General features: G+C 47.8%; 1 protein-coding gene across 19 annotated transcripts; it reads left to right on the forward strand.

The window, feature by feature from the left end:
• Nucleotides 1–1,039: 1,039 nt before the first annotated feature.
• On the forward strand, nucleotides 1,040–13,504 carry BTN2A2 (butyrophilin subfamily 2 member A2). Of its 19 annotated transcripts, none has more exons than XM_055390490.2 (9): nucleotides 1,047–1,908; nucleotides 2,456–2,579; nucleotides 3,663–4,010; nucleotides 6,652–6,933; nucleotides 8,640–8,846; nucleotides 9,322–9,342; nucleotides 9,438–9,464; nucleotides 10,050–10,143; nucleotides 10,857–10,940. In XM_055390490.2, the coding sequence occupies exons 2-9, from the start codon at nucleotides 2,486–2,488 to the stop codon at nucleotides 10,861–10,863; spliced, it is 1,080 nt and encodes a 359-aa protein (XP_055246465.1). In that variant the 5' UTR covers nucleotides 1,047–1,908; nucleotides 2,456–2,485; the 3' UTR covers nucleotides 10,864–10,940. The 19 variants fall into 19 exon arrangements, with proteins under 19 accessions (XP_055246456.1, XP_055246455.1, XP_063563465.1 ...); XM_055390492.2 differs by having other exon boundaries at nucleotides 1,048–1,908; nucleotides 10,781–13,504; XM_019029306.3 differs by lacking the exon at nucleotides 10,857–10,940 and adding an exon at nucleotides 11,010–11,143 and having other exon boundaries at nucleotides 1,048–1,908.
• Nucleotides 13,505–16,158: the final 2,654 nt, after the last annotated feature.

Genomic DNA, 16,158 nt, shown 5'->3' on the forward strand with positions numbered 1-16,158 from the left:
AAAGACACAGTTGATACCTGGATAACAATAATAGAAGACAGGACATGGGAACAGCAAAAGATATGGGTGTCAGAAGAGGCCGAGAACACTTCAGGCAGGAACATTCAGAGTTGTTCTTGGAGGAAGTAGGCACGAAGGCTGGGCAGGATTTCAAGGGGCAGAGATGGAGCAAGCAATTCAAGTGAAAGGCATGGCATGGGAAAGGGAGCGCTGGCCACAGGGAGTGCAACGTTGTGATGCAAGGCCACTGTGGAGCCATTGCTAGCGTATTAACTGCAGAGTTTTGAATTGAATCAGAAGGGAATTGGAGGCCTCCAGACTAAGCATTTATTTATGTATATTTTATTATTTATTTATTTATTTATTTTGAGGCAGGATCTCACTTTGTCACCCAGGCTGGAGTGCAGTGGCATGATCTCAGCTCACCCTAACCTCCACCTCCCTGGTTCAAGCCATTCTCCTGCCTCAGCCTCCTGAGTAGCTGGGATTACAGGGCATGTGCCACCACACCCAGCTAATTTTTTTTTTTTTTTTTTTTTTTTTTTTTTTTTTGGTAGAGATGGGGTTTCATCATGTTGGCCATGCTGGTCTTGAACTCCTGACTTCAAGTGATCTGCCTGCCTCCTCCTTCCAAAGTGCTGGGATTACAGGTGTGAGCCACTGCACCAGTTCCAGACTAAGTATTTAGACATTTGAGGGGATTATTGACGACTGGGCCTTGGGAAGATTATTCTGGAAGATATCTTTACAATGACAAGATTGGATTCTGTGGGGGAGGGATTATGTTCATGGGGAGGAGGGTATGTGTGCTGGTGTGTGTGTGTGGTCCTTGGACTTAACCCCACCACCTACTGGCAGAAGGGCAAGGTCAACTGAAAGTCTTTGCTCACTTCCGTCTTCTGCCTCCACCAGAATACCACCTCCCCGTGGGAAAGGGTTTTTAATCCTCACTCAGTATTCTCAGCACGTCTTATCCAATAGCTTTGGAGCGAACAACAAGACCTTCATAACAGCCACTGCAACTGCTGTCTCCTTTCCTTTGCTACCCCTCCCACTCCAGCCATGCCTGCTTCCCCCAAGGCCTCCCGCGCACCAGGCCCAACCTCCAAAGCCAGCAACATGAACAAGAGTCCTCTGGCTTTGGAAAGACGGCGGCTTATGTTTTCCTCCTCATGTTTCCTCCCCAGCAAAATCACTCTACATAGAGAGCCCTCTCCTCGTCGACACCAGCAAAGCCACTGACACCTTGGGGATCTCAAGGCTTTGTAAAAGAACGGAAGGAAAGAAAGAAGGAAAGAAGGAAAGAAAGAAACAAAGAGAGAGAAAGAAAGAAAGAAAGAAAGAGAAAGAAAGGAAGGACAAGAGAAGGAAGAGAAAGAGAGAGAAAGGAAGAGAGAGGAAGGAAGGAAGGAAGGAAGGAAGAAAAAAAGAAAGAAAAAAGAAAGAAGAAAGCGAGAGAGAAAGAAAGAATAAAGTGAGAGAGAGACATATGAAAGAAAGAAAGAAAAGAGAACGAGAGAGAAAGGAAAGAAGGAAGCAAGGAAGGAAGGAAGGAAGGAAAATAAAGGAAAAAAGTCTTGCTTCCAAAGACAGAAAAAGGAAATAGAAATACCTAATAATCCCAAAAGGTTATTTGCTGCTTGAGATTTTTGGGGGGTTTTTGTGTGTGTATTCTACCTAGTAACTGCTGAGAAATAAGGCTCGAGACACCATTGGCTGGTTCAGCCTCACTCGGCCAATCCTGGGCTCTAAACTGCTCAGTGGAAATCTTGGGACTTTTTGGACACCCAGAGAACAGGTCCCAGATACCGAGTCCGCAACTCCAAACATCGCGATTAATAGGAGGTGAACACAGCTTTTCTCTTCTCTTTGTGATGCTTTGTTGTCTGGTGGTGACTGTGCCCATGGGTAAGTTGTATCGGAAAATCGTCATGTGAGGATCAGAGGGGAAAAGAAAACAGAGGTTAGTTCTAGAAGGTAGGAAAGGGAGAGGAGGAGCTACAGCTCAGGGGTGGGGGCGGTAGCTGGGGGCGGTAGTTGCGGGGAGCGGGATCTGCTCTGGAGAGGAGAGGGGGTCCTGGGAGACAGGAAGCCTACTGGTGGGGAGGCGCAGCCTCGCCTGGCTTTACCTCGAGTGCCCCGACCTGGGTCTCGGGGAGGGGGAAGTGGAGGGACAAGGGTGTGAAAGAATCCAGGGACAACTGAAGAAACCGGACTGTGGCCCGAGAAGTGAGCAGAGGAAGGAGGAAAACGGCCCCCTTGATCTCTGCATTGATGGCTTACTTATGGAATGTTTACGGAATCCCTCTTTCGGAGATACCTGAGCCTTGAGATGCAAGCGACTCCCAGAAGTTGGGGCACCGATGAGACCTACTTGAGTGACAGGAGAAGTTGGGCCCGACCAGCACTGAGGTGCCAAGACTCCTAGGCTGATTCTCCTCCTCTGTAACCCTAGGCCTCTGGTCCCTGCCTGCCCTGGGTGCTCATGGAACCAGCTGCTGCTCTGCACTTCTCCCTGCCAGCCTCCCTCCTCCTCCTCCTGCTCCTCCTCCTTCTCAGCCTGTGTGCACTGGTCTCAGGTAGGCATGTGTGTCACTTGCTGCTGTCCCCTCTCAGAAAGGAACATCAACCCTGTAGTCTGCAAAGGGAAAGAAGGAAGGACTGTGGGGTTGTTGACTTATCCTTTCATTCTGAACATGTTCACTGAATTTATACCAGCACTGTCCAAAAGAAACACAGTGAGGCACAAAGGTCAAGTGCATATACAAGTGCAAATCTTCAAAAAGTTTTTTTAACTTTTTATTTGTTTGTGTATTTATTTAAGAGAGAATATATTGCTCTGTTGCCAGGCCGGAATGAAGCAGATGGAGAATGAGATCATAACTCACTGTAACCTGAAACTCCTGGGCTCAAGGGATCCTCCCATCTCAGCCTCCCAAGTAGCTGAGAGTACAAGCAAGGGCCACCACACTCGACTAAGTTTTATTTTTTGTAGAGACAGGGTCTCACTATTTTGCCCAGGCTGGTCTCAAACTCCTAGCTGTTAAGGATCCTCCCACTTTGGCCTCCCAAATATCTGCAATTACAGGCGCAAGACCCTATGCCTATTCTACTTTTCATTTTAAAAGGTAAAAACATACTTGAAATAAATTTTAATAATGTATTTTGTTTCATATAATAATCACATATCAATATTTAAATGCTTAGTTAATAGAACTATTACCAATGAGATGTTTGACATTTTGAAATTTTAAATCTTTATAATCTGTGTGTGTTTTACACTTAGAGTTCATTTTAATTGGAACTGTTAAATAGCTAGTGGATAGATACCCTAATGGACAGTTCAAGTTTACACTACACTCAGGCACAGTGCTAGATTGCAAAATGGAGGAAAATCTCAGGGGCACAGGGGCTCCCCAATGTTTCCTTCATGAAGCAGGAGCAACCTCAATAGTTACTGCTCCCAGGGGTTGGTGCTGCCGACCAGCCACAGCTACTGGTCCCCAGAAGGGTTCTAAGCCCAAGAACCCCTGTGGCCTTGGAATATCTGCTTCCTTTCATCCCTGGAGTTTTTTTTTGTTTGTTTTTGTTTTTTGTTTTTTGTTTTTGCCTTAGAGATGTGATAACTGGCATCCTTGTCTGATTCTGCCCTTGTTGAACAGCCCAGTTTACTGTCGTGGGGCCAGCTAATCCCATCCTGGCCACGGTGGGAGAAAACACTACGTTACGCTGCCATCTGTCACCCGAGAAAAATGCTGAGGACATGGAGGTGCGGTGGTTCCGGTCTCAGTTCTCCCCCGCAGTGTTTGTGTATAAGGGTGGCAGAGAGAGAACAGAGGAGCAGATGGAGGGGTACCGGGGAAGAACCACCTTTGTGAGCAAAGACATCAGCAGGGGCAGCGTGGCCCTGGTCATACACAACGTCACAGCCCAGGAAAACGGCACCTACCGCTGTTACTTCCAAGAAGGCAGGTCCTACGATGAGGCCATCCTACGCCTCGCGGTGGCAGGTGCATCACTTCATTTTGCTTTATTACTTTTGCACAGTGTGACTTTTGGGGAAAGTTTCTCCCTTAACCTCAGGCCCATTGCAGACCAACGGATTTCTATCTGGTGTCCCCTTTCCACAGAGAAAGTGGCTTCCTCTTGCACAAAGGCCACATGAGTGGGTTTGCCCTGCTAAGCTATAGGTTTCACTTTTTTTTTTTTCAAGACAGAGTCTTGCTATGTTGCCCAGGCTGGAGTGCAGTGGTGCGATCTCGGCTCACTGCAACCTCTGCCTCCTGGGTTCAAGCTATTCTCCTGCCTCAGCCTCCTGAGTAGCTGAGATTACAGGCATACACCACCATGCCCGGCTAATTTTTGCATTTTTTTAGTAGAGACGGGGTTTCACCATGTTGGCCAGGCTGGTCTCAAACTCCTGACCTTGTGATCCACCCGCCTAGGTCTCCCAAAGTGCTAGGATTACAGGCGTGCACCACCACGCCCAGCCTGGGCTTCACTTCTTCAGAAGCACACGCATTCCTCAGCTGAGGCCATGAGCAGGGGAAAATAGTTAATCCCGGAAAAGAAAGTCTTATGCCTGCTTTGGCACTGAACTGTGCACGTCTGAGAGTGAAAGGAGACACTGTCAAAAATTGTCCCGGGGCAATCAGAATCAATAAGAACTGCCCAGAGAACTATGACATGAAATCTTATTTTTCGATAAATATTGATCTTGACATTTTCTTCTTTCCTGAAATACTGATTGCAGAGAGTGACTTTTATATAAATAGATGATTTTTATTAAAGCACAACTAAATACAGAAACAAAATTATCTATAATTCCTGCTAACTCCACAGAGAAAGACTAAGAATTTAGCTGGGAAGAAATTGGCAAGGCTTCAGCATAGAAATGCACTTAAACTGGGATTTCTAAGAGTTTGTTAAAAGTGACACTAAGTGATTACCTCAGTGTTGCGGTTAGTGTATTTTGCTTTAAAAGGTATATTTCAGGACTGAAAAAAGCCTTTAAGTTGCAGAATAATTCGTGGTGACATTTCAGTCCATCAGACCAGTGGAGGCAAGGACTAGGAAATTGGGTTCTTCCCAGGGGGCCCCAAATCATAACAGGTAGGAGACCCCATCTTTGCTACTCACAAAGGCAACCTTACATCTGATTAAAACAGCATATCGTGGATGGAGGGCTTCTTGACCCACTGTCATGACTGTGTTCACAGCAGCACTGCAGTGTTGCCCAGTAATGAATGGTTCTATGTGGCAGGGACCCACTACTCTTTCTCTGTAAAACCAACCCTGTCCTGGCCTTCCCTAGTCTGAATTGGGTTGCTGTAGGACTTTTTGTTTGCTTGCTTATTGTACTCTGTTTGTTGGATTGGTTGGTGGCTGATTTTTCCCTTAAATCTATTGTGTCATGCTTACCCGTATTGAACCCATGGAATGTTTTGTAGGACTTTGTTTTCCAATTTGCTGAGGTATTTTAATTTCTTTTCTAATTCAGGATTTCTGTGTGAGCCTTCAAATGCACAACTAGCTTTTTTCTCCTGACAAAAATTAAACAGAGCAGAAAGCACTAGGCTTAAGTGATTGCTTTAATTTTCTGTCTTTAACATAATTTGTTGGGAGACTTTACAAAGGAATTATTCAGAAGAAGTTTGGATGATCACGCATGGCTGAAGGGTCTCCCAGGACCATGCTTTTGCAGCTCTCTCACCCTGGGTATTCTCTTTCATTGAAGGTTCTAGTAAAGATAGAATGTATTTAGGATGAGCCTGAATTATTAGGATTTTTGGTGATGATCTCTGACATTGAGGAGGCGATATGGTTATCTTAAGGATCCCAGGGGCATCCAGATATTTCTAATACATTGATGTTCTTAAAGGACTGTAAGAAAATTCTCTATTGGATGGAACCTCTGGGAGGTAAACAACTGTGAATTAGAATAAGAGTTGGCTTTGCCAGCTAGCTCTGTCTATTCTCCTAAAAACCATCACCTCCTATGGAGGTAGATAGCCATGGTGATGTGAGGCCCTGAACTAGACAGAAGTGTCAGTGACTTTGGTTCAAAAAGTTTCTTAAGATTTAGCCAAGGCTGAGCATGGTGGCCCATGCCTGTAATCCCAGCACTTTGGGAGGTCAAGACAGGTGAATTGCCTTAGCTCAGGAGTTTGAGACCAGCCTGGGCAACATGGCAAAACCCCATCTCTACCAAAAAAAAAAAAAAAAAGAAAGGAAAAAAAGCTCCTGCCAACCTGATAGGTTTCTGTCATTAGTGTATTATTTTAGAGCTTCAGGAAATTGAGGTCTGCAGAGAAGTCATCCCAGGAGCAGAAAGTGAACTTCTCAACCTGCCTGTTGAGAATTTGGACACACCCTCCTGGAAGTGAGAAAATTAGTCTTTGCCAGAATAAATCGCTCAGCAAGCATTTATAGCAGACAGATAGATGCTTGGTGCTGTGATGGGGCCTTCAGGTGGAGCATAAAGAAAAGTGTGCAATGTGATCCTTTCTCTTTGAGATCTCACAATTTATTTTGCATATTGGTTTCCTGATGTTCTCCAAAACCAAGGGTCTTTCTAGCGACCATCCTTCAAGGTGCAGTAGGGGCTAAGACACCACTGCCTTTTGGCTGAGCCCTGGTCTCCCTTTCCAGGCCTTGGGTCTAAGCCCCTCATTGAAATCAAGGCCCAAGAGGATGGGAGCATCTGGCTGGAGTGCATATCTGGAGGGTGGTACCCAGAGCCCCTCACAGTGTGGAGGGACCCCTACGGTGAGGTTGTGCCCACCCTGAAGGAGGTTTCCATCGCTGATGCTGACGGCCTCTTCATGGTCACCACAGCTGTGATCATCAGAGACAAGTATGTGAGGAATGTGTCCTGCTCTGTCAACAACACCCTGCTTGGCCAGGAGAAGGAAACTGTCATTTTTATTCCAGGTTAGTTCTCTGCCCTCTGAGACCTATCGAGTGTATGCAGGATCCTCAGCACCCAGATGGAGCCCAGAGCGGGAATGGGGGCAGCAGTGTGGGTGGAATGGTCCTGGGCCCTGAGGAGCTGGAGGCTGCAGCTGAGTTGAGACATCTCCCCTCCTCACAAAGGGAGATTCAAAGAGTCCCAAAACACAAGAGTAGGAGCCTCTTCTCTGAGGGTAAACCTGGTCTTTTTTTTCTTGATTAGGTCTTTATGCTGCAACAATTGTAAAATATTAAGGACAACCATCAAACCTGGAGAGTAGTGTGGGTGGGTGACTGTCTATGCTTGGCATTCCTGTATGCTGCAGCCATCCCTTCCTGTCTATGGGACTTCCCAAAGGACAGAGCTGGGGAAATTCCCTATCAACAGACATTCATAAATGTATTCAACAAATGTTCAACAAGCATTTCTTATGTTTAAGACTGTACCGGAAACCAAGGGTCAATAATTGAACAAAATATATCAAAATTTCTCTCCTCAAGGAGTTCATATTCTAGAGAGAGACAGCGGCCAGGCACGGTGGCTCACACCTGCAATCCCAGCACTTTGGGAGGCCAAGGTGGTTGGATCATGAGTTCGGGAGTTCAGGACCAGCCTGGCCAAGATGGTGAAACACCATCTCTACCAAAACTACAAAAATTAGCCGAGTGCGGTAGCAGGCGCCTGTAATCCCCGCTGCTTGGGAGGCTGAGGCAGGAGAATTGCTTGAACCCGGGCGGCAGAGCTTGAGTCAAGATCGTGCCACTGCACTCCAGCCTGGGCAACAGAGTGAGACTCTGTCTTAAAAAAGAAAAAGAAAAAAAGGGATCGCGAGAGAGAGACAGCAATATATGAAATAATTGAAACAAGTGATTAAATAAATAATAATCTATATATTCTATCACATGGTGATGAGCATGTAGGAAAAATTAAGCAAAGAGAAAATAGTTCCAGGGGTGTGAGGCATCAGAATTATTAACAGGGTGGTCAGGGAAGACTTCACTGTAAAGATGGAAATTGAGCAATCAAGACAAGGAACCATCAGATGCTTAAGGACTGAGCAGCCAAGGTACAGGAAGAGCATATGCAAAAGGCCTGAGGAAGGAGCGTGTCTGGCAGTTTCCAGGACTCCCAGGAGGTGATGCTGGTGTGGCTGAAATGGAGTGAGTTCAGGAAGTAGGGGGAGATGAATTCACAGAGTGATGCAACTACGTTACATATGGCAGCACAGGCCACAAACAGGCTTTGGCTTTTAGAGTGAGTGAGTGGGAAGCATTGGAAGGTTTTGAGCAAATAATTAACATGATCTCACTTGGGCTGCTAGGCTGAGAGTAGATTACAGAATAGGGCAGAACAAGAAGGAGGGCACTCTAGTATTCCAGGTGTGAGTGATGGTGGTTTGAGGCAGGGTGATGGCTGTGCTGACTCAGCATGGCTGGTTAGTTTTATGCACTCTGGTCCTTTCCATGGTGACTCCAGATGTTTCTGCTTTGCCCCCTTCTGGGCCCGGCCCTGGCAGTCACTGAGGTGTCAGCCAGTGTTGAGCCAGCATCGCTTTCTCCATCTGAGGTTTCTGAGGGAGAAGCCAACAGAACAGGTGGCTGAGGAGCTCTTCAGATGTGCTCTTAGGGGCACTCTCATCCGGATGTTCTATTTCAAACTAAATGGACTTTTCTGGCTGCCTTTTCAGAATCCTTTATGCCCAGCGCATCTCCCTGGATGGTGGCCCTAGCTGTCATCCTGACCGCATCTCCCTGGACGGTGTCCATGATTGTCATCCTGGCTGTTTTCATCATCTTCATGGCTGTCAGCATCTGTTGCATCAAGAAACTTCAGAGGGAAAAAAAGATTCTGTCAGGGGAAAAGAAAGTTGAACAAGAGGAAAAAGAAATTGCACGTAAGGAATTTGTAAAGAAAGTGTGGAAAAATAGAAAGAAATTCAAAAAGAAAAGTTAAATGAGTAGGAGGACAATTGACTGTCATAGAAAGGCCACAGCTCTCACAGGTACCGGCTTAGGGAAGAGAGAGAGGAAATGCACAGCAGCAGCCACAAGGGCTTGGAACTCTCATGTCATAAGAAGTAATCATTCAGAGCTTTCTTTCTTCCATGCTGCACACATTGCATTCATTCACCTGGCTATATGCAGCACTACATGGCTGAATGAAAGTTCAGACAAAAGTCTAACAATGTACTGATACTACCCAGCCATCTGATCATACATCATTGCTGGTTTCTGACTGTTCCCTAGGCATAAAGGAAGGGTGATGTTGGTGTTCATAGAAAGGACGGTCCCTACGTTGTTTAATACAAGCTCAATTTCTCTTAGTTCTTCTGTTGAAGACATGATTTTGTTTCTGTATTTTGTTTTCAGAGCAACTTCAAGAAGAATTGCGTAAGTTTAGCCTTTCCTGAACTACTCCGTGTACAATTTGTGTTCTGCTTACTTAGCAGTGTCTCATGACATTCACCTCTGTCTGTCCCTTGCAGGATGGAGAAGAACATTCTTACATGCTGGTGAGTGCCTCTGATGTTCTCTCAGATCTCAGCTTTCTCCCCACTAGCCAGCTAACAGGACTCCTTAGAGGAGATGAGCAAGGGGCCCAGGGCTAGACGGGGACCATAGGGAACTGGGGTCAGTTCATCAACAGTGTCCCAGCAATGATGCATCATGGCTCTTCTGTCAGGGAACCCCAGCAGCTCTTAATGAACCCTGCAGTTTACGTCCCCAGGACCCTTTCTCTTTTGGAATAATTTAATGCATGATTATCAAAGGTTTCCCATGCATAGTAGCCTCCCAAGAGTTACATTTCAGAAGTCATTGCTCTTTGATTCTGGATCAATTTGAAAGAAAATAATGCTGTCTTAGCAATTTATATCCTGGGAATGGTATAGACTGTGCACAGTTGAAGACCTATGTGAGGAAGAGGCCATAAGGGTCCCCAGTAAGCCTGATGCAATGGTGTACAAACAGGTGGCCAGAAATACCTTTCTGCCTCTAAGAGAGCACTGATATTCTGCATGTAGTCTGCCAGGGGAAGGGGTTTGGGTGAGTGGGAGGGTGAGTGGGAGAGCACAGAGAAACCAATCGCCCACTTTCAGTGAGTTCTCATCTTGTGATTCGGCACCTCTGCCTGTCAGCACCAAAGAATCCAAACTTTACCAGATACCAGGGCCCATGGACCTTTCCTCTTTGGTGAGTTTCAAAATTGCCACTGTCATTTTGGGACACAATCACAACTTGTCACAATCAGACATATCAACTTGTGGAAAAGATAAAATCATTTTAATGCAATAGAAAGGTAGACTGAATAAGTAAGAATACATGCAGAAGGTAGAGGTTTTCAGAATGCTCGGCTCCTGGGGCATTTCCTGTATGGGAGAAGTAATCCTGGTAGATGTCAGACTCATATTGTTAAAGCAAAACTGGATTGAAGTATTTCTTCCCTAACTTTGCCCACACACCCCTCAGGCACCAGGTTTTCTTTTGCACACATTTATTCTCCTTCTTTATCCTTTGAAGTGTGCCCTTGTCAGCCACTTAAATCAGTTGTCACCTATTAAAACAACCTATAGGACCAACGAAGAGGTCCTTCACCACCTAGGACAGTGTGTAATGATAGACTCACTTAATTGATCCATTGAGAGGTATGTGGGGGAACAATAGGAGATAAAGCTTCTGTGATGGTTTAAGCCAAGTTGGAAAGTTTCTAACTAAAGAAAGTCCCACAGATCATATGTCTTGAATAGAAAAGGGATCAGATCTTAGAATGCTGAGAAAAACTGGGAACCATTAATTTTGGCTCATTTCCTAAACTCTCTGGATTTCATAGAGCCACAATTCTTCTCAACCTGGGGGCACTGCTTCTGTCTCCGGAGAGATAGAAGTGCATCTTCCGTAATTCTCAGGGTATGAGCTGCCTGGGATCAGGGGACCTTCATGGAAACAGCCACCACATGGGGAACCCCCTTCAGCTTTCTGAGACTTCTCTGGGGACCAGGAACCACACAATCCCCAGGGTTCCTGAGACCCCAGGCATAAACCTGAGACTTCCTCTGCAGCTGATGTGGTCCTGGATCCAGACACCGCTCATCCCGAGCTCTTCCTGTCAGACGACCGGAGAAGTGTGAGGCGGGGCCCCTACAGGCAGAGAGTGCCTGACAACCCAGAGAGATTCGACAGTCAGCCTTGTGTCCTGGGATGGGAGAGCTTCGCCTCAGGGAAACATTACTGGGAGGTGGAGGTGGAAAACGTGATGGTGTGGACTGTGGGGGTCTGCAGACACAGTGCTGAGAGGAAAGGGGAGGTCCTGCTGATTCCTCAGAATGGCTTCTGGACCCTGGAGATGTTTGGAAACCAATACCGGGCTCTGTCCTCCCCTGAGAGGATTCTCCCTTTGAAGGAGTCCCTTTGCCGGGTGGGCATCTTCCTGGACTATGAAGCTGGAGATGTCTCCTTCTACAACATGAGGGACAGATCACACATCTACACATGTCCCCGTTCAGCCTTTACTGTGCCTGTGAGGCCCTTCTTCAGGTTAGGGTCTGATGACAGCCCCATCTTCATCTGCCCTGCACTCACAGGAGCCAGTGGGGTCATGGTGCCTGAAGAGGGCCTGACACTTCACAGAGTGGGGACCCACCAGAGCCTATAGAATCAATTCCTTGGACTCACAGCCATGCAGATAAGCCCTGGCCATCTCAGCAGCCACCGCACAACCCCCCTAATGAAAGACACGCCCTCCTCCCCTCTGGTCACGTAAGAGAACATCTTCCAGCTGCCTTTTTCACACCCACTCCAGCCCTCTGCCCACAGCCTCCTCGCTAGGCTGTGGCTTTAGTAGTTCCTTTGCTTGTAATTATGGGATGGGATCCAGGCATAGGGAACTAGTTGTTTCATAGCTCCCAGTCAAAAAGAAAGTGAGAGAAGCTGTTGGGCAGCGAACCTACTGTTTAAAATCAGGATGACCACATTAAGCCCAATATGCCAGTTGGCACCAGATGCTGTGGACTTGGAATGAGGCCAACAGGGTTCACCAGGATGAGAGAGGAGAGAGGAATCCACAGGACCACCAGAAGGGAGAGGGAACCAGATATGCAGATCAGAGATAGAGGAAGTGGAACCAGAGAGCTGGGAGGGACCAAGGTTGTAAGGATGGCTAAGTCCCACCATAAGAGCTAAATGGTCCCGGGAGATGATGGCTCATTTCCACCCAATCCCAGGATTTCCACAGCACACACCCACAGGCCTGGACCTGGGATGAAGATGAATGAAGAACATGGACTCATGTGGATGTGGTTTGGCTCAGATGTCCCTGCAATAAACAAGGGGTCAGTACTTAGTCCCTGAGTGTGGTTGAGGTTTGAGGTCCTGGTGGAGCAGGGCAGTACTGGACCAGGTCTACGTCAGCATTCAGGTTCAATGGGGACACCAGTGGCTTCAAACTTCCTGATCTAATTATGTTTTTAGACACTTAGAAATTATTGAGGACTTTAAAGAGCTTTTGTTTATTTGGGTTAATATTTATGACATTTGACATTGAAACAAAAATTTAAAATGTTATCTTTTAATTTATGTTAAAATAGCATTAATAAATCAGTTATAGGTTAATGTAGATAAGATGTTTTGTGAAAAAGCAATCTATTGTGTCCAAATAAAAAAACAAAAAGTGTGACACTGGTTAACTTTTTCCAGATCTCATGTCTGGCTTAATAAGAGATGTTTGTATTCTCATATCTGCCTTTGTATTAAACCTATTGGTATATCATAGGTCATGTTAGCTCAAAAAAACTTTACTGCACACTACTGAGAGAATGAGATGAAAAATGATTAATGTTTCATTATTATTATTGTGAAAATAGTATTAACACTGGGGACTCCTTAAGAGTACATCAGAGTTCTCTCTAGGAATCCCAAAACCACATTTTGAAACTAGAATAGTGGATCCTGGAAGTTAATCCATGTGCTGGTTAATTTTAGATTTCAACTTGACTGGATTAAGGAATACCTAGACAGCTGGTACAACATTATTTCTGGGTGTGTCTGTGAGTGTGTTTCCAGAACAGATTGGCAAGTGAGTCAGTGGGAAATTCTCTCCTTCTGTTGGCTGGGTGCCCAATACAACAAAAAGGCAGAGGAAAGGCAAATTCTTCTCTCCTCTGGAGCTGAGACACTCTTATTCTTCTGCCCTTGGACATCAGAACTCCTGGCTCTCCGGCCTTTGAACTTCAGGACTTGTACCAGGAGGCCCTGGGTTCTCAGGCCTTTAGCTTTGGACTGAGAGTTACACAATCAGCTTCCCTGGTTCTGAGGCTTTCAGACTTAAACTGAGCCATGCTACCAGTATCCCAGGGTCTCCAGCCTACAGACAAGCTGTTGTGCGACTTCTTAGCCTCCATAATCACATGAGCCAATCTCCTTAATAAATGCCTGCTCATAGATCTGTATCTACATCTATATCTGTATGTGCATCTATATCTATGTCTATATCTATATCTATATCATATTGATTTTGTCTCTCTGGAGAACCCTGACTAATAAAATGAGGCATCTAAAATTCTAGCTTGAATGGTAGTATTTTAGGTTTTAGACAATTCAGTAATCCAGTTGGACTGAAAAAATTTAAGTAATCAAAAATTTTATTACTGTAGTTACAAATAGACAAAATATTGAAAGAATCAGGAGTGATTTTTTCAATACCTGATTTGTAAAGATGGAAAGCAAGGTTGTTTGTGTGTATGTGTATGTCTTAGTCTATGTGGGCAGCTATAACAAAAATATCACCAAGACTGAATGGTTTGTAAACAACAGAAATTTATTTCTTGCAATTCTGCAGGCTGGGAAATCTAAGATTAACACCCCAGCATATTGGTGTGTGGTGAGGGCCCATAGACTTGTTCACATGCCAAAGGATAAAGATAGATCTCTAGGGTCTCTTTTGGAAGGACACTAATGACATTCATTAGGGCTCCCTCAACCTCAGAGAGAAAATAGAAGGAGGAGATTCCAAACTTCCTGCTGCTGCCCTGACCTGCTCCTGCCCCTCCTCATCTATTTTCTCTGATTTAAGAAGCAGGTATCCTTTCCCCTGTGTCAGGCTAATTCTCCATCCACACCCTGGACTCTCACTCTCCAGTTTCCCTTAGGACTTCTGTGTTCAGTTCATTCATTCATTCATTCAACAAAAATCAATGAGTACTAACTACATGCCAATCAGTGTTCTTGGTACTGGGGGCAGAGAAGTGCACAAAGTGTAAAGTCCCATTCCTTATGGTCGTAGAAGACAGAAAACAAAATAAGTAGTAACAGATATGGTGTGTTGGATGATGATAACTGCTCAGGAGATAAATAAATCAGGGGAAGGAATATAGGAAATCACAATTTCTTTTTTTTTTTTTTTTTTTTTTTAGTTCTCAGAAGGGTTTTTCTTTTTTATTTTTATTTTTTTTTATTTTTTTTATTTTTTTATTGATCATTCTTGGGTGTTTCTCACAGAGGGGGATTTGGCAGGGTCATAGGACAATAGTGGAAGGAAGGTCAGCAGATAAACAAGTGAACAAAGGTCTCTGGTTTTCCTAGGCAGAGGGCCCTGCGGCCTTCCGCAGTGTTTGTGTCCCTGGGTACTTGAGATTAGGGAGTGGTGATGACTCTTAACGAGCATGCTGCCTTCAAGCATCTGTTTAACAAAGCACATCTTGCACCGCCCTTAATCCATTCAACCCTGAGTGGATACAGCACATGTTTCAGAGAGCACAGGGTTGGGGGTAAGGTCACAGATCAACAGGATCCCAAGGCAGAAGAATTTTTCTTAGTACAGAACAAAATGAAAAGTCTCCCATGTCTACCTCTTTCTACACAGACACGGCAACCATCCGATTTCTCAATCTTTTCCCCACCTTTCCCCCCTTTCCATTCCACAAAACCGCCATTGTCATCATGGCCCGTTCTCAATGAGCTGTTGGGTACACCTCCCAGACGGGGTGGTGGCCGGGCAGAGGGGCTCCTCACTTCCCAGTAGGGGCGGCCGGGCAGAGGCGCCCCTCACCTCCCGGACGGGGCGGCTGGCCGGGCAGGGGGCTGACCCCCCCACCTCCCTCCTAGACGGGGCGGCTGGCCGGGCAGAGGGGCTCCTCACTTCCCAGTAGGGGCGGCCGGGCAGATGCGCCCCTCACCTCCCGGACGGGGTGGCTGGCCAGGCGGGGGGCTAACCCCCCCACCTCCCTCCCGGATGGGGCGGCTGGCCAGGCGGGGGGCTGACCCCCCCACCTCCCTCCCGGACGGAGCGGCTGGCCGGGCAGAGGGGCTCCTCACTTCCCAGTAGGGGCGGCCTGGCAGAGGCGCCCCTCACCTCCCGGACAGGGCAGCTGGCCGGGCGGGGGGCTGATCCCCCCACCTCCCTCCCGGACGGGGCGGCTGGCCGGGCAGAGGGGCTCCTCACTTCCCAGTAGGGGCGGCCAGGCAGAAGCGCCCCTCACCTCCCGGACGGGGCGGCTGGCCAGGCGGGGGGCTGACCCCCCCACCTCCCTCCCGGATGGGGCGGCTGGCCAGGCGGGGGGCTGACCCCCCCACCTCCCTCCCGGACGGAGCGGCTGGCCGGGCAGAGGGGCTCCTCACTTCCCAGTAGGGGTGGCCGGGCAGAGGCGCCCCTCACCTCCCGGACGGGGCGGCTGGCCAGGCGGGGGGCTAACCCCCCCACCTCCCTCCTGGACGGGGCGGCTGGCCGGGCGGGGGGCTGACCCCCCCACCTCCCTCCCGGACAGAGCGGGTGGCCGGGCAGAGGGGCTCCTCACTTCCCTGTAGGGGCGGCCGGGCAGAGGCACCCCTCACCTCCCGGACAGGGCGGCTGGCCTGGCGGGGGGCTGATCCCCCCACCTCCCTCCCGGACGGGGCGGCTGGCCGGGCGGGGGGCTGACCCCCCCACCTCCCTCCCGGACGAGGTGGCTGCCGGGCGGAGACGCTCCTCACTTCCCAGATGGGGCGGCTGCCGGGCGGAGGGGCTCCTCACTTCTCAGACGGGGCGGTTGCCAGGCAGAGGGTCTCCTCACTTCTCAGACGGGGCGGCCGGGCAGAGACGCTCCTCACATCCCGGACGGGGCGGCAGGGCAGAGGTGCTCCCCACATCTCAGACGATGGGCGGCCGGGCAGAGACGCTCCTCACTTCCAGGATGTGATGGCGGCCAGGAAGAGGCGCTCCTCACTTCCCAGGTGGGA

Source organism: Gorilla gorilla, chromosome 5 (assembly GCF_029281585.2).
Source record: "Gorilla gorilla gorilla isolate KB3781 chromosome 5, NHGRI_mGorGor1-v2.1_pri, whole genome shotgun sequence".
NCBI classification, from domain to species: Eukaryota; Metazoa; Chordata; class Mammalia; order Primates; family Hominidae; genus Gorilla; species Gorilla gorilla.